At 37.5% G+C, this 23,371-nt stretch overlaps 1 protein-coding gene across 6 annotated transcripts in view; it reads right to left on the bottom strand.

The window, feature by feature from the left end:
- Nucleotides 1-23,371, bottom strand: part of inpp4b (inositol polyphosphate-4-phosphatase type II B) — a 165,749-nt gene that overhangs the window by 39,670 nt on the left and 102,708 nt on the right. For all 6 annotated transcript variants that reach the window (XM_017408889.3, XM_017408879.3, XM_017408897.3 and 3 more), the window contains 4 exons: nucleotides 20,302-20,449; nucleotides 14,884-15,014; nucleotides 4,748-4,849; nucleotides 945-1,053 (listed from right to left, as the gene is read on the bottom strand). In XM_017408889.3, coding sequence (XP_017264378.3) covers nucleotides 945-1,053; nucleotides 4,748-4,849; nucleotides 14,884-15,014; nucleotides 20,302-20,449 — 490 coding nt within the window. The remainder of the gene's footprint in view (nucleotides 1-944; nucleotides 1,054-4,747; nucleotides 4,850-14,883; nucleotides 15,015-20,301; nucleotides 20,450-23,371) is intronic.

A 23,371-nucleotide genomic window follows, 5' to 3' on the forward strand; every position in this document is an offset into this window, starting at 1 on the left:
AGAAAGAAAAGAAAACCTTTTTTCATATTTTCTTTTATCAGCATAAGCTCCCCAGTATTTTCCCCATCAGGTTTTTTCCCCCACTTTACACCCATGTGTCACCCTACTCCATCTTTCTTCTCCCTCTTTTTTCTTGAGCTGCAAACTCTGTAACTAATTAGATCTGACAGGGTCTGTAATGACTTTGCGCTCTATGGGGAGCAATGGGGGAGAGAAAAAAAATCACCTTTCACTTCTTCTGCCATCATTCAAGTGACCAACTCCACTGACATAAAACTCCACTCTGCATTCACAAGGTAAAGACACGATCTCAGGTTTGAAGCAATCATGGGGATGTCACATTTTTACAGAACCACAGTCTTCTATTAGTTGGAAAAGTCAAGTATTTGTGAAATGACTTGCCTTGGTTTGGGAAGAAATCAGGAAAGACTTTAGCAAGCTGAATCAAAGGCAACTAAACTTCAACTTGGATTCTTTAAAATGTGAAGTTTCTCATTTCCAAACTGAAAGGTTTAAAATATCCACTTTCTGAACTGTGTTGGACCATTAATTTTGTGATACAGTTCATAAGCTTAGGCAATTTATGAACTCAGAAGAATTCAGAAGGCACAAAAAAGCTTGCAGAGTTTAAAAATAAAAAACAAGTAACTTCTGACTCGAAAAACCTTTTTCACTATGCCTGTTGACTCCCGTCAAATTAAGCCATCAAAGGCAGAGTAGCTCAAATGTAATTTCAACATGGATTGGAGTTAAATACTCGTCTCAAGCCTTGTAAATCAAGTTCAGAGGCCAGAGATAAACTTGTCTGTCACTTTTAATTACGATGGGTTCTTTTCTCAATTCAAGCCTCTTTCTTTAAGATGTGTCCTCTGTTAGGTCACCCACACATTCTTTAAGTACATGTTCTAATAGTGAAATAAAAAAAAATAAATAAAAGAATTTACCTCTTTTTCTCTGATTCATATCTGCTAAGGAGACGCTGCAGACCACCACACTTGAACCCTTGGAAGTGGGATGCCGGAGCACCGACAGTGATAATGTCATAGAAAGCATCTGTTGAAAAAGATAAAAAACATTAAGTTATTTAAAATACTGATGCAGCTTCTTGGAAAGCAGTAGGACCCTGAGGTCCTTAGATTAACAAATCGCTGAAAATTAATTTACCCCTCTAAATGTGAGCTTGTAACTTAAAAATGAACTGAATTTCAATTAAAAAATGTGAACAAATCATCTTAAAGTCACAGAGGTGCAATATCAACAAACTAATTAAAGAGGACACAAGGGATGACTTTAAATTAAAGATGTAGCTGTCTGGCCCTGAGCTCAAATCAAAGATGACTTTATCAAATGTGTTTAAAACATAAGAAACACATAATATTTACACACAAAAAATAATAAAATAAAGACAAGACAGTTCAGAACTGGACTTGTAATAGATGTGTTCAATTTTTTTCCCCATTGACATGTTGGTCTTAGGGTTGCACGGGTCCCATGTTAGACCAGAAGGACAGCCAATGTCACAGAGCTTCACTCCAATTTTTCACATCGGCCTCAATTTTAAACAAACTCTTCTCAGACAGCTCAGCGGACACAGAGGTGCTTAGAGGAGGCCTGGTTTTGAATGAGTAATGGATACAACACAATTAAATCAGAAAACAAGGAGGCAGAAAAGACCATGTGTTCCGACTGGACAGTAATTTTTAAGGACTGCAAATTGGTCCCAACAGTTAAGAGAAGGAGTCAGGTCAGTAAACAGAAACCTAAGAAAGCAAAACCCCACAGCGCTGACAGAATACACCGCTGAATTGTTGTAGAAAATGTTAATTACTGACTCAACAGTTCCAATTCGACCACGGCAGACCAAGAGTTTCATGTTGGGGCTTTGCTGTTACCGCACAGCCTGTTTCTTCCACCAATTATCCCTGTGTTTGGTCGTAAGGCTGCCTGACTGCCACACATCTGGTCCCTGGACTCTCCAGGTACGCAGCTTCCCTTAATTGGTTCTCCCACATCAACAGCACACAGAAAAAACACACACACACTGATGGATTTTAAAACATCAGGCACAATGTCACATTTGAGCTTGATTTTCTGTTTTTCCTCTCATCGCTTCGAAAATCCTTTCCCGGTAAATCTGCAGGTGGTAAAGAACCGAGAAGACAGATACACACGGAAGGGAGAAAGTGGTTGTGGCAGTCAATATGAGTGGTTCTAATTCACACACAACGATTCTTATTAAACACAAAACATCCCACTGAACAATTCTTTCAGCTCGGTTTAACCAGGCTGAGCAGTTCTCAGGAGAGAAATGTTTTCCAGCTGTCGTTTCAGAGACAGTGGGAAGCCATTCACAGCAAAACAAATGAATTCTGTTCGGAGCTCGAAGTGGTGTTTTTCCTGATTTCCTTTTCTCTCTGGATGATCAATAGACAAAATGAAAATGAATAGTTTGGCAGCGTTGAGCAGATTGCACACAACATCTCAAGGAAATACATCTCTCTTCAAAATCAAACGGAACAATGGAGCAATCGGTAAATCCTGGAATCTGAAACTCGGCTGAATCAAGGACCAGAGGTTTGTACTACACAGCAAGATTGATGTCTTAGTGGGGTCACTTCAGGTTCAGTTTAGGGATTTTAGTGTCATGAAGCTGGTTTATACTGGGTCCATCACCATGGCAACAAACCTGGAAACCTAACCTGCTCCAAAAGATGGCTTTTTAAGATATAAATTCATATCAAACCTCCATCTCCTCGCAAATCAATTCCCCTAGAAAATGAAGAGATGAAAATGGCAATGGTGTGTGGACAATGAGTCTGTATTTTTCTCTGTTTCAGAGTCAAGTTGTTTCATTTGATTTTCACTGAGAAACAGCCTCATGAGAAATATCTATGCAGGAAAAAACTAACGCTGCCTAAACTGATAATTCAAAAGGCGGCATCTCACTGGAGACTAGGAGACTAGTTGGCACCTCTAAATTGCTGAGTTAAAAGACTAGTTGATATTTTTGATCGAGTTGCTTTTTGCAGTTATCAGAAATAATGTTTTACTTGCAGTAGAAATTGCTCCTAGCATTATTAGTTTGGAATATCAAGCAGAAGTTCTCTCGGTGGAGACAAGTTAACCACTAGCCTGATCAGTGCCAAGACCAAAGTGGACTGCTGCCAACTTAAAACAGCACTGGTCTAAAGAAAGGTTAATTGCAGTTCACGCTAAATCTGTTTTATACACCTTAACATCTCTGTCACTGTTGCATTAGACGGTGATGTACACTGAAGATGAAGTAGACTTGTTTACCAGTAAACGTTGTGAAACTCATACTGCAAAATATTAAGTATTAACTATTAAGTATAACCAGGCAGAGAAATTGTCTAACAGAAAAGGAAAGAAACCTGAAGAGATTTATAGAGATTTAACTTTTTTGACTACATTAAATTTCCATTAGATAGATGCTTTGCTTGAATATGTTCAACATGTTTTGTTTTGCAGCAGAGGTCAGATCACTCACTGCAGGGTTTACATCATCCTGGGTCTGCTGAACCTGCTCTGTAGTCACCACATGCCCCAGTTCTCAATGTTAATATGATCAACTGACGAACCTTTTAAATAACAGAATATGTTACAAAGTTGATATCAATATATACTAAATAATGTGGTAAATTAAAACAGAAAGGTAGCCTGCATTTCAAAGAGGCTAACTATTTAAATAAAAGTAGTCTGTTGTCTGTTTGCAAAGGTTTTAGTTTGTGCCAATCATTTTAAAGCTGTCACGTAAACTTCAGACTCTCCTTTTAAAGACTTTAAAGATGAAGACAGCTGCAGCTTTATCGGAACAGCTTTTAAAAACTAAATAGATTTCCAAAAAAATGAAGCAGTCTAATGTAAAAAACAAACAAAAATCACCCTTTGTGATCAATTTACTTCCCCCAGTATTTCATGTTTTCTTGCAATAAAACTTTCCAACATTGTCTGGATTTGTTAATTGACCTTGTGAAGCCAGTGGAGTCAGAGCAAAGGAGTGGAGCGTACACACACATCAAACATTAGTTGAGCACCGCTGTCTGAAAGTAAGTCGAGGAGTGAATTGGGCCCAAAGAGGGTAATTATCACGGTGTCTATCAATCGACAAACTCTTCCAAGGTTAGTTTAATACAGATTTTTACCTTTACTTTTCGCTTTAATAGTGAAGGAAGATCTGTATGATCTGACTTATTTTATGTTTCATCCCTGAGGTTCTCACTAAAAGAAAGACAGGTAATCCATGTGTTTGTCTGCCTTCATTTTTCCATCAATCATTCTGCGTTCAGTTGAAACCGAGCCCAGTACCAGACAGCGAGACAGCTGTTAGCTGCATTAATACACTGAGACAGTTCCAGGCCAGTAACAACCTGCTGGAAAGCAGCGTTATAGGAGACGGCCTACTCTTCCACTGTGGAAAAACGCACAGGGCTTAATTAGTGTTTTGTCTATTTTTCTCCAACCCTAAATAATTTTCACCTTTCAACCTGTGTGATGACCTAAAAACAGCGTGCGTGAGCTCTTAGAGTTTCTCTGACAGATGGAGAAGTCAAGCATAGAGAGACAAAAGAAAATGACAGCCACTGCAGTATTTTGGAGAAACACACACACGCAAACACATGAGTGGACACAACAGATCAAACAGCTTGTCTTTACCAAACTAAGCTGCCCTGGAGCAAGTGTTAAAGATAGTCTGATGTCAATACATGCAATCATGATAAAACAATACCTGCTTTTTTGGGGCACGTCACCGTCATCCGCTGTGTGTGCAAGTTTATAGGGATGAACTCCAGAGACTTCTGGGCTTTGCAACAGCTTGGCTTGAACGAACCTAAAAAAAAAAAAAGAAGAAACTTTTTTTTTACATTGTCACAAACCACAGCTTTATTGTTTTGAAAGATAGAACCATGTTTTAAAGCTCTCTGTGTTAGAAAGACATACTATGATATATCAGATTTCTAACACTATTTTGGAAAAAGAAACAAAACAACTCAGATGATGAATCAGATTTGAAATCAGTTGTTCTTATTAATTTATTAAAGAAATAACAACCTTTGTGTATGTCAGTGACTGCTGATATATTTAATGCTAAACTGAAGGAATACATTAACATATAAAAAACAAGACATTAAAAATTAAAGTCCTTCTCAGTTTGAAGTAAAAAAAAAGCTGTGCATATTCCAGTACTAACGTAAGAAAGCTTAGTGTTTGTTTTGATCAGGATATGTTCTTTGACTTCCACATAAAAATGTTACCAGGACCTCTTTCTTCCACCTGACATCAAGAAACATCTTGTCCCAAAAGTCATTTCATTCCACTGTTGCCTCTGTGCTGCTAAGGATAGATTCTGACAAAGTGAAAGGTAATCTGCTGTCTTCCTTAGATAGATGACTTTTTTACAAACTGAGATAATGAAGGTAATTGTATTAATTTGAACTGACTGTAATCGGATTTGAATCTGGATCTGTTTTGAGTTTGGATTTATGATTTAGACTAGTTATTTTTTTGTCGTAAAGTGCCTTGAGACAAAAGTGTTTAACAACACATCATTAAGATGCACTATCCTCTTCTTCAATTCAAAATAATGACTTTTTTCAATAAAATAATACTTTTTATTTGTGGCTCAAAGTTGAAATAAAAATTTTAATCTGATACTTCCTGCTGGCTGCTCAAATATGTAAATAGAGCTGATAATTCTACTTTTCAAAGATGAGGATAAGCTTTCAAGAACAAGCAGAAATAGTTTTAAAAGTGTTGTTTTGTTTGCCAGTAGACGCTTCACTTGAAATACAAGTTTTCATGACAGGTACCATCAACCTGAAGGATGAAAAAACATCCTAATGTTACAACACATCATAATAACAATGGTAGTAATAGTTAGGCATCAAAACTTTTAATTAAATTGGTTTTGAAAATGGAGCACTTTGAAGTACTTGTCTAATGCTTTTAATCTGATAGACAGCATTTGACAAGCAATCTTGCTGGGGAGGTCATTTATTCAAATTGTAATGAAACAACTACTGTAAATGAGTTACTTACATATGAAAACAGAAAACTGTGGATTTAGATATTCAGACCTCATTGAAAAAAAATCTTTGGATGTACAAGTTGATAAATCACAAGAGTGCCATTATTAAACAAAATAAAGCTAAAACAGCAGAAGCAAAAATGTGATATTGCTGGTATATTCAGCATAATAATCTGGACTTTCCAGAGCAATTTTCTTGCTGATCTGCAAGGCTTTCATTGCTGTTGTTGATAACATTGTAATGTTCTGGTCACCACAGTTACCAGAAGAATCCTTCTTGGCAGCACGGTAATGACTTTTCCTCGAGTTTGCATTGTTAGAAAAGATCAAACTTGTGTTGACAAAGGTCTTTAATCATCTGTCTGCTCACAAAGGATGGAACTCATCACTGGAACAACCTTTTTTTTGTTTAGTTCGCTTCTGCTGATGTGAGAAACACAGCGTCACATTTTCCAAAAACAAAGGAAAAAGGATTTCTGATCAGGTGTTTATCACCCGCCTCCATGAAAGGCAAACATTAATTAATCGCCAGTGTGTCTGTGCGGGTGTTTGCTCCTTTGCCTGTATGTTAGCAAAATTTGTCATGAACCTGTGGGTGTATTTTAACAAAACTCCCAGAATTCAGTGTACATCTACAACTAACATCTGCTAACTAAATACCTATTGGAATCAACCCATTTGAAGATGGCTGCCAGAGCCAAGTGAGCTTGGGAGACATAAAAATGGCTATAACTCAGCTAATTTTACTGAGCTTAAATTTGTGTGTGTGTGTGGCAGAAACACACACACACAAGATCTTTTATTAAATGTTGTCATACAAGGTGGTGGACCATACGCTTTCTTTCAACAAATGCTTGTTTCCCTTATATCTGTATTTATATTTTAAATACACCAAATTATACTTAATACAATTATTTGTTTATAGTTAGAAACAAAATAGGGATTTAAACGAATATTTAAACTTAAACATCAATTTTATGCCAACATTAGTGGTCTTCTTAACGCCATTAAAAAATCATTAGTAGCCTAATAGAGAGGGAGAGAGTTATAAATAAACTGCTTTCATGTCAGTGGCTTATTTAACATATTTAGTCTGTGGGTAATTGGTGGTATATTACCAGTGACATACAGTCTGTCTTTTGTATTTCATTCTTTGATTTATTTTAATAGCAGTAAATGACTGAAATGACACTTTCCAGCTCCCCTACCTGACATGTGCCATATTTCTTTATAAGAGCTAAACTAAGCCTTTTGTGATCTTTCCTCTCTTGTTCATTAATCACACATCAGCACTGACGTACCAGTATCCACCAATCGGAGCTGCAGCAGCACACAAGGTTTCTGCTGTCACAGAATCTACGTGAGAAAACCTGTTATCTGTCACAGAGTTTCAACATCATTTGGTGGATGGAAAACAATTCATTTCTTTACACGGAACCCACTGACCCACAAAAGTAGAGACTTGTTACCTGAAAAATAGATAATAATCTCTCAGCTGGAGCCGACAGTTGGTTTCTTCAGACCGTAGAAAACACTCATGTCTAATGTGATAAAATATCCATGCAAATGTTGACAAACATGATTTCTAACTGCTGTGTTTAAATTATGCTAATTAAATACAGTGAAACCCACAGCACAAGCTTGCCTGTACGCACAAATGTGCTGTTTAGAAAAAAAACAATGCATTTGGTATTAGCTGCTACTGAAACATTTACCAGTCTATATAACTAACAGTTTTACCCCTTGTCATTGTGTTTTTTATATATTTCGTTTTAATTGCATGTAGCCTAAATGATTTTCTGCACAGAAAACTCATAAGCTGCTGGTTTTACTTGCATTTTCAGCATTAAAAACAGTCACTCCCACAATCAATCAGAGAAATTGCATTTTCTGCATTTTCTTCAGTGTGAATGCTGAGTGCTGAAGGAGTTTACAAAATTTTCTTGAATAATTAATTGTTAATTGAATCATTAATGTAAAACAAAGCAGACCGAAAACTAAAATTAGAAAAAAACAAAACTAAAAACTTAACTTTTTGTAAATACAATTAAATAATTAAAAAAGTTACATTACAACATACAACATTTTGCTATATGAATGGTTAAGATAGCACAGACCTTCACTGACATCTTTTTGTCATTCTCCAGCACTAATTGTAGAAGTATTGGTACTACTGCAAACATTAAATTATTTTATTGTGTGAGGAAACAGAAAAAATAAGTAAATAATAAACTGACAATAAAAAGAAAAGTCAAACTGTTATTCTTGAATATATTTGGTTCAGATTTAAGTTAACAAAGTGTATGGAGAGTGAATTTAGATTTGAACTTATTTAAAAACTCAGCATCTCTTCTCTCTCCGTCTTCAGCATATCTTTGTAAAATGAAACAAGATGTGTAAGTGTCTGAAACAGGGTGGTGCATTTCTGGACCACAGACGACACGCTGCCAACAATTTGGTACATTAAACAGATATCACACTATGATTCAACCCTCAATCATAAGACAGAACCATTCAATGAGTTTTGATTCAGCACAAAGAGATTCAGTAAGATAAAATACAACAAAGCAAAGCAACAATCCAATGTTAGTTAATGACAGAACACCCTGTGGCAAATCAGAACAATGCACAAAAAACATTAGTGCACTTTAGTTTGTCAGTTTCAGTCCACACTGTATTCAGCCCACAAGGTCATTTGTAAGGTCAAAAATCAAAATGGTCAAAAATTGTAAATGCAGTTGAGGTAACCTGGTTATCAGTGGTTTTGCCAGAGTGACCCAACTGCTGGAAACCAGCACGCCTACCACTGTATTGAAACATGTCTACTGTTGCCTTAGGGATAACTTGAAATATAAAGATTATGTTTTTAGACTCTCAGCACTATGATTATGATTGTCCAAATAAATTCTCCCCAGCTGTCAACTCTTGAGTCCTTTGTTTAAATTATGAAGGAAATAATCCACAGCAAAACAAACTGCACTGCGCCGTAACGTCACAAGTAAGGCTAAATACTTTGAAAGAGTGTTTGTTGCTGCAGTTCTCCTCCTAAACAATAAGTGTCACTGCAGAGAACATAATACCAATACAAGGCCGAACACCAGAACAAAAAAAAAAGAGTTGCTAGTTAAAACAAACCTGCTTTCAGACTCCTTAATTATCAATTAATGAATCAGAGTTTATAAAACAGAAAAATAAAAAAACTAATGCATTTAGATTTATTCTCAAAACTGCATCTATTCAGGGCTGAATGTACGTCTTTGTAAATAGGTACAAATAGGTCAATTGTCACATTCGGAGTCTGTAATAATAAATAGTTTGGGTTGTAACGGATCTGGTGTGGATTTGGATGAGGAGATTGAATTTTGTCCAACTGGCATAATTTCTTCCTGGCGGTCTGACTGTGTTACAGGAACTTCATGTCACAGTTTCAAGTTTAAAGAAACAATGAGGAGCAACAAGTGGATCATCAAATAAAAATATCTGAGTTTTCAATTTGTGATGTCAATGTAAAACCCATAGTGGATTGTTAATACTCCGTATGCTTCAACACCTGAAGGCCATGAAGACATTGAAATATTTCTGTATTGTCCTACATCTTGTTATGGAAATGTATTCATTCAGATAAGATTTTAGTTTGTTTTGAGCCATCTTTAAAAGGTATCACTTTGCGTCACTGGCCATTGCCTGTCATAGGTGCAGCTCTGGGGTCCTGGCCAATTGAGCTCCTAACTGTTGTGGATTAGGCAAATAAGCTGCATCCGATCCTCATCTGTTTGCTCAGATGGGCTGGCCGTGGGACAGAGAAGCTGGATGCCAGTAACACTGACCAATCATTTGGATGAATCTCTCTTTTTTAAATCTTTTAATCTCTCAATTTTCTTGCTTGTAGGTACTTCTCTATACTCGTTTCATTCCTTCAAATGCCTCTTTTGTGCTCTGCTTTTCGAAACTTCTGTTTGAGTGCCAGAGGAAAAGCTTAAAAAGAAGACCACAAACTGCAACAGCCAGCCTTAAAAACACTGCAGCTTGTAAGTGCGCTCTATCAGATCAGTGTACGTCTGTTTAAGCTTGTTAAGGGTTTCATCATCCCGGTCTACTGGCGCTTAGAGCTCAGCGGGATTTCTTACCTGCTCTATGGTTCTAACATGTTGTAGACACCCAGCGGGATTGGACACATGCTGTGTGAGCAGTGGAATCAGTCTGAGAGGAGCGTGAATTGGACAAGTGAGTCATGTCTGATAGCACAATTTTTTTTCTTCTTTTAACCAATTTATGTCGTCTGAGAGTTTGGTCATTGCTTTAAACTTGCAAAATGGAAAATGTCTGCGTGCTTCTCAGCTGCAAACCTGCAGGCAACAGACTTTCCTCCTACAGATAACACTGAGACCATGTACAATATATCCTCTGTCTTCAAACATTTGTTACAATAACTAGACTTTACTTTCAACCACACTGATTTATGACCATTCCTTGGATTTCCATTGAGGTATCTCCAAAGTGAAATATTAAAGGTTCAACTCTTAACTTAAATGGATAGCTCAGTCCTTTAAAAAGGGGGTTTTGTGTGGGAGTAGGAACATTTAATGTGTGACTTGGTTTGGAGTTAAATTCTGACCAGATTGATGAGCTAACGTCTAGTCAAAATGGAGTTAAAACCAAAGCCCTGCCATTTTAAAACAGCTCCAATCTCAGAAATTTCATAATGATTTATGTAAACACTATTTTATAAACTGCAGTCAATTTTGAATTAATGGCCGTTCAGACCGAAAACAGCAGAACTGCATTCTGAAACCCATTTATGTGTAATGCATGCTCAGTGTGTAAAGCTTTGCGCAGAGCTACACAGTCAAAGTTCAACCAAAATTAACTTTGACAATGCTGTGCTGTGACGTATTCTTGCTCAGCCAACAAACACATTACTCTGTTGAACTGAAAGCAAAGACTATAATGACCAAAAGTAGCAGGTCACTGTGAAAATGGAGCTCCTTCACCATGCTGTTCTCTCGATCGCACAGTCTCTGCTGCTGCTGCCCATTTTGGTCTTCTCTCTAGGGACACTGCAAGCATTTTTCTTTTTGTTTTTCCAAAAGTATTGTCTGCGTGTAGTTTTGAAAACTTTGCTTATTTTGTGCCGAACTCCTTGACAATCTGCTGTGGAACCGCTGTGTTCAGCAGTAAGCTCAGTACATGCCAGTTTTGTTCTGAAATCCCCATTACATGGTTATTCCAACAGAAATATCATGATATTCCTGTAGGAAGCGCCAGAGCTGCACCAAAGGTCCTACAGCTAGCTGCTGCTGCCACAATTTATGCCTGCAAATAAATACAGCATTTCCTGTAAACATTCATGCAATGTGAAATTGTCAAAAATAAAGACATATAAATGAGTGTGAACAGGTATGAAATAAGAGGACAATCCACTTTGGTCTTGGCAGTGCTTTGATTAGCCAATAGCTCGTCCGTGTAGTTAGAATTAAATTATTTCTCCAAACTGAGGTGACTTAGAGAGCACAACACAAGATATTAATTGTTTAAAACCTTTTCCAAAACCCCACTTCAAAAGCTCTGAACTTTACTTGATAGCTACTGCTTTAAATAACTGACTGACTCTTTCTTTTTCTTCTTCTTCTTATTTCTAGAACGGACCTCAAGTAAAAAATGTACTAACAAGATTATGTTTGTGCTTTTGATGTTCGGTTGGTAAAACAATAAAGAAAACTTCAATTTATTAGTAGAGTGCATTCATTATAACATCTGATGTGTTTCTTGCAGCCAGTGTATCATTAAAATTGAACAAGATCGACTTTCCTTTTGATTCCTCGTTAGAAAAAAAAAAATCACACAAGTGATAAATAAGAATAATAAGTGGCTAGAACCAACCGAAGACATGTAGCGACATGCGATTCATTTTAGCATGTCGCAGTCCCCCTGACTGAGCTCTGACCTTCAGTTACATGTGCATAGGAGTTCAGCTATTTAATTTAAATGTGCAAATAATCCTATTTAAGGGCAGGAATCCTCAGAGCCCAGAGCAAGTCAGCAAAACCAATTATTTTAATTAAAAAGGTGGAAAATGCTAAGTCGATCTTGAGGGACCATACTACATCTTTCGTCTGTTCATGAGTTGTTTTTATTAAAAACACAGAATTTGGTTGAAATTTTAAAAAATACCTGTCTGTAGTCCTTAAAAACATATTCATTAAATGTAAAAAAAAAAGAATCAAGAAAAGAAAATGAGCTGAGTTCAAGGTGACCTAAAAGACGCATGATAAAGCAACACAGCCCACTTTTTTATCTTTTCAAACTTCCCCCATTTTTGCCACCATTTATTTATTCTGATAATTAGGTCGTCCCAACCTGTCTTCCCTGTCTTTGCCCACCCACTCAGTCTTCATCTACAATCTGTCGCTTTTTGTTTCTCAACTGAGCCTTTCTGATTTATATTAGTTATCAATAATTAATCTGCAGCGGTTGGTCCACCAAGCTTGTTTAGCATTGTCTGTCATCCTGCTCTGTGGACAGGATTAGAGAGCTAAAATGGGCAGGGTGAGTGGTGCATCCTGTATCTAGGCTGCATCAGGGAGCTGTCAGGAACCATAATGACCGACGCCACATTATACCCCCCTCCTCTTCCAACACCCACCTCCTCAGAGCTCAGGCAGGCAGCACAGAGGCTTAGCCATCTTCATATCTTACCGGCTAGGCAAAGCGAAACGCAGCAAAGACAAATATCTCATTAATGGGATAAAAAATGTATCAGTGTAAAATTAACCAACAGGCATAATATTCCTGAGTCTATAGTAGGACAAAATAAGCCTAATAGGGAAGGAAAAGCAGAAAATGCAGAGTGATTCGTCAGTATATAGTTTTTTCATTTATAAGAAGATTTTGATTTGAAATAATTTAATGAGTTTAGTAGAGCGGCGAAGCAATTGATGTGGACCTAATGGGCCAGATTTCAGAAGCTAACGAGTCTTTTAGAGCTCGAGTATATTTATGAGAACAACTCCTACAAAATTCAACATCAGCCCGATGCTTTCTTTTACCTATTTAAAAATAAATACAACCATTACGAATGCATTTCAAACTAATTATTGCCAACAGTATTCTTAGGCGTAATGACATGTTCAGCATTTCCTAGGTGAATATTAGGGCCAAATGACTATTACTTCTTTTCTTTATTTTGAAATGGATGGAATTAACTCGGTGACATTAATTTGTAATGTAAGACATTACAAAATAATGTGTAAAACAAAGGTTTGCATGTTTAATGTTTATGCAAAACTTCTGTCATTTGCATATAGCACAGATTTGTACCAAACACACAAAAAAGCACAGAGTGTATACAATACTTTGATTGTCCCTTAGACTGCAGCTTTGTACCTCATAATTAAAGCAACATATCCTACATAGTTGTTTTCAGCTTAGTTTATCCTGTTTTAGATTGAGTTTAGTCCTAATTGAACATGCTCAGGGATATTCTGAGCCTTTATTGCTTTACATCAAATTTCTATCTGTCAGTCGACAGGTTGGACCATGGCTGTCTTTATAAACAGTCTTTCACTCCTTTAGATAGGATAAATTCTTACAAACTAATTCTAATGTTTATTATGCATAAAGAAATAACAGATCAATTCAGCATTTCTGTTTCAAATCATTTATACAAGCTATAAAAATAAGAACAGAGCAACAGATTGGATGCTCTAAACCAGTAAATCTTTGTAATTTTTAAGTAAAAATCCTGCATCCTGAATGTCTAATTTATTAAAGCATTCTTTGAAGAAATTAATATTTCCTGCTGCCGTTCGTGCCAGAGTTTTAAACTGAAAACAATTTATGCTGATAAGGGATGGAGTTATAGTCTCTTTGGTCAAGCCTTATAAATGACGTTTTGCCTGATCTTATGCAACATTGCGAAATCTTGTCAGTGCTATGAGAATGTATTGTGAATGACTCTCAGCTACTACCACCCCACTCAATATTTGCAAAATTAATAGAGATATAGCCATTTATGTGTTGGCTATGGACAATTATCCTTTTTGATAAATCCTATAGTTACGGCTGGCTTGGGTTTCTTGAACTATCCCTTTATTATGCTGCTATAGGCTTAGACTGCTGGAGGACAAATTGACCACATTTCCTCACAGTGCCCTGTTGTGACTTGATGCTATCTAAATAAACTAAATAGATTTAGCTGTGGTCCTCATCTTAAAGTGGGTTTAAACTAAACCAACCTAATCTGTTGTAGATCTACACTCAATAAATACTTTAGGGTAAAATATATTGCAACGCATAATGCTCAAAGTATGTGTTCAGGATAATGCTCAGCCACTACCACAGCAAATTTGAGCTCAGTATCTACAAAATGGACTGAGCCATTTTTGTGTTTGCTGAGGTCACATAGCTGTGGTGGTCATCTTTCATTAGGTTTAAACAAAAGCCTAATCAGTTGTAGATGTACATTCAATGATTAGTTTTTTAGAATTCAATTAAAACTGGTTCATCAGATATTTTGCTAACACAAACAAGCAATTACACACTGACACACACACTCAGGCAAAAACATTATCGTCTTTGGTATTGGGTATATGGATTTTGTACTGGGTATTGATTAAGAAGGTTTTCAGTATCATTTGGTACCTTAACTTCATCATCATCATAGTTGAAAAAATATACAAGTTATGAAAAGAAGGACAGAGGAAATATATTATATGTTCTAAACAAGTTCTGTGATTTTGAAGTAAAAATCTTGAATCTATGTTTGCCAGAATTAGTGTGTGACTACAGCACTGAGGGCATAAATAATAATAATAATAAAGAATGGATTATCTTCATACCTGTAACCTTGTTCAGTTCAGCCAAAGTCTCCTGATAGGAGCTGATGATTCCTCCATATTGTGTCATCACCTCCTTTCTTAAGTTGTCCCAGTGAGGAGAGAGCTCCCCCAACTCCTTGAGGTCCTGCAGCCTACAAACAAACACAAATCTGTAAGGAGGCTTTACTTGACGTAAACATGACATTACAGCAAATTCCACAACCATTTACGTACTGACATAACACAGCCCATTTGAGGAGAGAAAGGAACCGAGCAATGGAAAACCGAAACAGCTAATGTTGCATCACATTCACGCTTTTCACATTCCTTTCTAATCGTCAGAATGTTCCAGTTTAGGTAGACAAAAAACGATCAACAGTCCTGAAACAACACAGACCTGAGCCTGCTCATAATTAATCTGACACACAGGCGCACGTCGTGCCTCAAAGCCTGCTGTGCTGAAGCAGATAAACATATTCCTGAACCTCGAGATGTGGTGCCCACTTATCCACTCTGGCCTATCAAATTGCTTTTCAGCTCCCTTTTATTCTTACACCGTTACACACTGTAGAAAACAAAGAAGTCCGCTCTTTACTGCAGCTCGTCTGTTTGTCATGTGCCTGCAACCAGGGGCCAAAATTACCTCTGCCGCCTCCGCTGAAGGGAATAATTGAAGCTGTGCAGGAGTGTATGCATTTATGCCTGGGTTTGTGGGTGTTGGGGCTGATTTCCAACGAGGAAGAACAGCCTCTCTCATTGTCTCGTCATTTGCATATGAAAGGCAAAAATTAAATGGACAGATATCATTCAGTCCCTTCAGACCACACTGAAAAGTAAATTGCAGTGATATTATAGAAATTATAGGCTTAAAAGCAAGTTCTATACAATTTAGGAAAGCAGTTAGACAGTCACATGGATTGTTTTTATAAAAACAGGATCAGTAGTGATTAAATCTTCTATATACTGTGTACAACGTGAACACAGTATATAGACATGAACGAACGCTTCTTGATTCAACTCACTGTTAAGATCAGGTGTATACTTAAGTTGAATACATAATGAAATGGATATATCGTTGTTGCTCTGGTTCAGCACCTACATCACAGCACTCCAGACAGCCTCAGTGAAATACCTCCATTTGAATTATTTATTTTTGATAACTTTGAAGTATTTCAATAGAATATGATGGAAATGAAGCCTACGATCAAATCATTGACCAAACCAACAACATTGTAAAGGATAGAATTCATAAAATGCACATTAATCTATCAATTAATTAGCTTACTTGATTATCATTGGGTCTTTTAGGCCTAATGTAGATGACATTGTTTTTCAGCAAAAATCAGTTTATAGCAGATATATCTGAAGAGGCCAACTGATAAGAAAGCAGGGTTGAGGTCATTCAGTATGTGACTTCATTAAATAGTAAATTAAACCAGCATTGCTTAAAGAAATACAAATCATCAGCTGACATGCGAGTTTTTTTTATACAATCGTCTTACATGATCTGTTAGAGCTCTGAGGATGTGGTGGGGATGCCTCTCAGCTACTACCACACCAAATTTTAGCTCAATCTTTGTAAAAGTAACTCAGTTATCACCATTTCTGTATTTGCTAAAGTGGATTGGTTTAAGTGGGCATTTTAAATAAGGCTGCACACACAAACACAGGTAGTTACATTGTCGTCCACCTTCCAATCGATAATCAAACTAAACTATACGCACTGGTGGAAACTAGACGCTTGTTTGCAAATGACATAGGGGGATACATTTTTCTAGTGTAGTTACAGACAACTGAATCGTGTATAAAACCAATTTCTCATTTCCTGTCTTTCTGAAATTCCAAACAAACATAGAGCTTGAAAGAAGCTTTAAACAGAGAAGAGCCACATGCTGGGCGGCTGTGCCAACATGCTCTGCAGGTGGTTAAAAGTAAATTGTGCTTATGGAACTGGAAGACAGACAGCTTCATAACAAAGTCAATGGATGCAGGATCCATACAATTATATAAGGCTGAATGGCAGGGTGACACACATGTGATTGTAAGTCATTTGTAATAATATTTGGGCATTTGTAAAAAAAATATTGATTATGAAAGGATTTAAACAAAAATCATTTGTGAAATATCTGCGTTCCTTTAAGTAAAGGGCTACAGATAACATTCCCATCGTACTAAATTAGAACATTTCACAACTCAATTTCTTTTTAGGAAGTGAGAAAAACCATCTAGAAAAAATTACAAAAATCAAATCTACAATCTTGTCCTCATTCTCTTAAGACTGAAGCTTGATGGGCCATGATATGATGTTTTTAAGATTATCTGTTTCGCAGAAAGTGAAGCCTCCACACAAATACACTGCTGTTCTCAGTGGTCTCAATCAAATATATTGTTCTCATTGCATCCACTTATAGCTTGAAGTAGCTCCTAATACCAAAGGACCACTTTAAACAATCAAGGGGCTGATATGCTCACATTGTCTGATTGAAATAGCATGTTCCACGATCCTAGAGAGCTACAGCAGTCCTAAACAAACGCCACCATTCACAGTAATCTATATCCTCGGACTAAACGTCTCAGAGTCTGCTGCTCGGCTGTCCCCTGAGATGGTGAATGGTTTTAGTCAGGAGTTGATTATCCTGGGGTTAAAAACAAGACAAAATGGATCAAATACAATGAAACACGTATCGTCTCACTTAATTAGGGAGATAAAGCAAAGGAATGAAGAACAGGGATGTAATATTTCCTTAATCAGTGAAGCATTGTTTGAAAGGAGAACAGGTATGATGGGAGTGTAGACAAACTGATTAACTAAAGCCATGGAAGAGAAAAAAAACTTTCTCTATAAAAAGCCATCACGACAGCAACAATAAAATTAATATTTATAACAAAAGTGGTTTTAAAAATATACAAATTACATTATGTAGTAAAAACCAGATTCTTATTGCTCACCACTGAAGACAATAATGTTTTTGTCTATGTGTGCCTCTATGTTTGTTTGTCTGCACTGTTAGCAAAATATCTCATGAACCAGTGGACAGGTTTTAATGAAACTCTCAGTAAGTAATCATTGGATGCACATCTACAACTGATTAACGTTTTGGGTCAATACAATACTATTTTCAAAGTTTGACCATAATGGCTACAACTTTATTATTTCTCATTATAAGATTTTATTCTAAAAATCTGGCATAAAACACAGTGAGTGATGTGCATTTATTCAAGGGATGCAAGACCTGTATGAATTGTTTTCAGTGGTTTGGTCAATTAGATACAGTATGCTTATTGTACTCATAATGCATAGCTTGTTGTAGCAGTGGTTGGAGCTGTCGCGTCACAGCATGTAAGAAGCAGGTTGAATACACTGCTGTAGTCTTAATTTGTGGAGTTTGCATGTTCTCCCTGTGCATGCAGATAATTGTCAACATAAAAAGAAGAGGGACATACATTTTACCCATTAATGACAAACCTGGCAGCTGGTAATGAACAGGGTTTAATCTACCGAACACCCACATATTTTATTACAGTATCTGTTATTGTCACACACACACACACATATGGACCAAAAAAAAAATGGAGGGATGGAGTCAAAGCATCATCACAGAAGAGACAAAAAGAAATCAGCCTGCTCCTTGCTTACTCACTCAGATTAGAGAGGGAGTTTAGACATCAAAGCTAACAAACAGAAGGACGAAACTCAAGATTATCTCAGATAGGTAAAGGAACTTTGCCACCCACCTTCTTGATGCTACGCTCAGAGCTTTGCAGCGCTAACTGAATCATTAAAAACCCTGAGCTAGCACTAGGGTAAACTCAGCTGACAGAATGGAGGCTAAATGAAAAGGCGCTGTGGAAAAACACAACACTGAAAGAGGATTATAGGAGAAGTGCTTAAACTACAAAGCTTGGGACATTATATACATGCCTGTTAATGAACAAAGATTCAGAGCTCGATGTGTGTTTATGCACTCTATGTCATAAATGGTCACTAAATTTAGATGTGACTGAAATGATCAATATGCAGAGCAGATCCCTGTGAGTTTTCACAGAAATTGGAGCTAAAGGTTCAGATAAAGCACAGGTTTATAGTTTGAGACTGAATTCCATTTGTTTGACAGATGAGCCGATGACATATCTTGTCTGGTGAATCGCTCAATAATGGCTCAGTGACCGTCACTATGGAGGGATTGACTGCAGCTGTGATGTTTCAGTATGTCAACGTGTCCTTGGGAGTGGGAATCTTCTAGTGATTACAAATCAAAATCTCCCCTAACTCCCAAACTGGACCTAATCTCTGCATCTTTTTATTGCGTGCTTTTTGTATTAGAGCATAAAGAATTCATGCGAGGCTGTATGTGTTTGGATGTATATGTGCTTATTTGTGTGTTGTGTAGTGAAAGGGTTGCCAGGGACAACAGGCAGAGTAATCTGTCTCGACAAACACTGCTGAGGCCTGAGGGAAGGGGATCTTTGATGCACTTGGTAATGCACACTTGGAAACTCAGGAAACATCATCCCTTTGTTGGTGTACCATTGTTCCCACACGGTTTGAGCCGGACTAAACTTCGCCGCAGTTATGCTCTCAAATCCCTTATTTGTGTTTGACCTCTGCATTTAACCCATCTGGTATTGGTGAACACACAGCATGAAGGGAGCAGTTCGAGCTCACACACACACACTGTTTCAGTGAGCGTATATCCATGACAGAGGATAATCAGATGGGTCGTTCAGAGGAACTTCAAGTATGATGGTAATACAGCGGCACAGCAGTGGTCCTCCCTGGTCCTTGTCTATATTTGTTCCTTTACTTTATTGCCAGTCAAAGCAAAAGCAGATCTTTTTTTTTGCCCATGTCTGTTTGTGCCCATGTGTGTGTGTTATCAAAAAATCTTATGAACCACTGGACAAATTTTAATGCAACTTGCAGAAAGTAATAATTAGATGTACATCTTCAACCAATCAACATTTAGAGTTGACCTAATTCAAGATATCTGCCACAGCCAACTGACCTTAAAAAACACAAAAATGACTAGAACTCAGCCAGTTTACAGAGACTGAATTAATATTTGGTGTGGTAGTAGCTGAGACTGATCCCCAACACATACTCAGAGTTACAGACATTTGTTGTTTGCTAGGATCATTTAGCTGTGGCAGCTGTCTTGAACTGGGTTGACTCCAACAGAAAGAGAGAAAGAAGACAAAATGCATACTTTAAACAACCAATCATCAATGCAGAACACACTGGAGCACAGATTTGCTATCAGTTGGATTATAAATCTTATTTATTCTGTTGGATTTGTATGTTTAAATACATCTAAGTACAAAAAAGAGTGGCTTCAGTTTAAATACTGTTTTGCTTAAGAACAATAGCCAAACTGAAATGAAGCAATTGATTCAGTGTAAAACGTGGCAGTGACATTTACAGGATCAACAACAGCTTACCTGCTCTTGTCCTCCTGAATGTAGAGTGAGAGCAGCTGCTTGGGGATGCTGAACGACAATGTGCACTCCTCCATTTGTTCTCGCACAAGCATCCACTTGCTGTCCGCCGTTTGAAATCGGTACACCTTGCATACCGGGTTCCTGTACACTGTGAGCAGAGAGGGACAGATGTGTTGATGCATCTAACGCAGCAGAAAATAGATCAGGTTCTCGGCAAAAAGAAGAAAAAAGAAAAAATTCTTCTGATAATTCCTCTGGAGATTCGATAAAAGGTAAACAGAATATCTAAACCAGGACTGACAGCTGCCCACCTCAAGGACGCCGCAGAACTGGAGGATTTTAATAGTCAGAAAGTCTTTAAAAGTCACAGAAGGTATGAAGCACAAATTAAACTCTCCAATCAATAACTGTGTCTGCTGTAGATAAGGTATTTCTCATCTTTCGAGCCCTTTTTTCTCTCTCATTCAATGTCAGCCCACGAGACTTGAAATCACATCAAAGCAACTTAATTCTGCCTCAGTATTTTCTTCATTTCCATTTTAAATGTTTATTTGTTGTAAAACTGTAAAATACGTAGAGTTATTTTGAAGTTTTGGCTGCTAACCCCAGTGCCCATCTCTCCCATCAGAACCGATTCATATTCAGCAGCATTTTCTTCATTTTTACAAAAAGAATCTAATAGCAGCAATCGAGGGGCTGGAAATGAAAAACAGCTCTAATGCTCTTATCTGCATGCTTGCAGCAGAGGGCAAGAAAGCTGTGAGCCTTGAACAGTGTTTACTACTTCTTCTTTTCCTTTGCAGAGCTGCAGTCACAGAAAAAAAATAAAAAAAATAGAAGCCGCTCAATAAGATGGAGCCGAATCACCCGAGGTGAAACGTTGACAATTTTGTTCACGGTGGTCGAACATGCGTGGCAGGAAAATGTTTTTGCCTTTAATTTAAAAAATAAGACCTATACTTCCTCTCCAACCGACAACACAGAAATCTGTGCCCACAACGAACTCGTCTTTCAGCTATTTGACATGGTTCTGCTCCAAACTGTCATCTTTCTCAAAGTTGTGTGTCAGAGCGATGGTACCATTAATCCTGGTGCTGCTGTATAATTTGTGCTTGAATGTTAAAGTGGCTGGAGCTCAGAGGGTAGAGTGGTTGTTCTTCAAAGGTTGGGAAAAGAAATGTCACAGGTTTGTTCTGCAACTTTTGCCAGCTCACATTTAAAAATATTTGACATACAGAACCCTACAATAAACCCCTTTGTGTTCCTAACTCGTAGATCACTTTTATTAAAAGGATCTGCTAAATTAAAACATATCCAGTGTAGGAAAACCCTTCAGCGCAGATAGAATCAAAAAGGTGCTTCACAGTAGGAGTCTGAGACCTATATGGCAAGAGTTTTAATCTAAAGGAATGGTTCGAATCTTTTGAAGTGAGATTCAGTTGAAAGGTTATGAACAATTAATGGTTGCATTTCTCTGTGCTGTGCCTGTCGTACACCAGTTGGTGACTCAAACTTGACTCATTATTGCAAAAAACCCCACAAATATTCAGTTGCAGTCTAAATGAATTTGGAGTATTTGGGGAAAAGTGACCAATGAGTCATGTGATTGCATCCTGTTTTTTGTGTATGTCTTGCAAAACTGTGTGCCGTTTACATCATTTTATGGCCCACCACAAAGTTTATTTCTGACACGACTGATGAGCATGTACGAGATGGCCTGGTGTCTTAAAGCAACTCCAATCTCAAAAACTTCATGAAATTGCTATTTTATAAACCTTCACACCTGCATCAGTTTCATATTACTTGTATATTTCAGCAGAAATATTGATATTCCTGTCAGAGGTGCCCCAGGCTGCACCTGGAAGGTCTGCTTCTGCTTCTGCACCAATAACCACAAGGCTCTGCCTAAATAACAATGTAATGTGAAAGTGATGGCAATATAAAGGTTTATATCACATGTTCACAGCAACTTGTAGGACATTTTTGAGAGTGAAGTTGTTTTAAGATGGCAGCATTCCATCTGATAGCTCGTGAATCTGTTTTGCCAAATTTAGGTCATTCTACTACAGGTGAGATAATAACTGTTCATAACTTTTACACAGAACCATACTTTAAAAAATCTGATCGATCCCTTTATTTATAGTATTTCCAAAGCCTAGAAAAGCCCCTAAACCACCACTGAAAAGATGCCTATGCTTATGTTTCATTCATATTGCAACTCGTTTTTTAAACTAACGAATTTGGCTTGTTTCAGAGTAACATAATTTTTGTTGTGCATGTTAGTATCTATAAAAAAACAGGTCCAATTTATTTCTGAATTTGCCACGTCTTTCTTTCTGTGAACTAAAAACCTCATACACAAGATAGGTCCTCTAACAATAATTGTAAACCGAACAGACCTTAAAAAGGCTTATTATTTTTGTGTGCTGCAGAGGATGATGTCGAAATTAATGAGGATTATGGTTAAGACTAGCCCTAGAATGACCCCTAAAAAGGCACATAATTGTATTTAAATGAGATTTATTGTGGGCATGCGGATTAGACAAAGTGAATAGGATGATGAGAAAATAAGGGTGACCACGGAAATTGGAGAGAAAGAGGAGAACTTTAATCATAGGAGCGACAGCTGCTGACTTCCACTGCCGTCTTAGAAGCGGATTAACCCCTGAACTCCTCCTTCCCTGCAGCCACACTAATCTGACCACCAATCAGACGCCTCAGATTCCCTTCCAGACACCTCTTAAGAAAATGACTTCCTGAGCCGTGCCGAGCGTGGGCTCGTTTCCTCACTGTTCTCTGCATGCTCATTTTGAAAGATAATAAAAGTGGAAGACTAAATTGCATTACTCAGTCTGGTGGTATCTGCAGGGAAGGGATTGTTTTTGACAGGCTGCAGATGTGCACCTGCAAACATCGCTGGTGTTCACTAGTTAATCACAGCAGAGACTGTAAGTGACAATGACACCATAACAACAGGCGTGGGGCTGCCGGGGAGCTGAGGGAGGTGGTTGGAATTTGCATTAAAAAAAAGAAAAGAAAAAGGAGAACGAACAGATTCATGGAAAAAACG

The sequence above is a fragment of the Kryptolebias marmoratus genome, linkage group LG3 (assembly GCF_001649575.2).
Source record: "Kryptolebias marmoratus isolate JLee-2015 linkage group LG3, ASM164957v2, whole genome shotgun sequence".
Classification (NCBI taxonomy): Eukaryota; Metazoa; Chordata; class Actinopteri; order Cyprinodontiformes; family Rivulidae; genus Kryptolebias; species Kryptolebias marmoratus.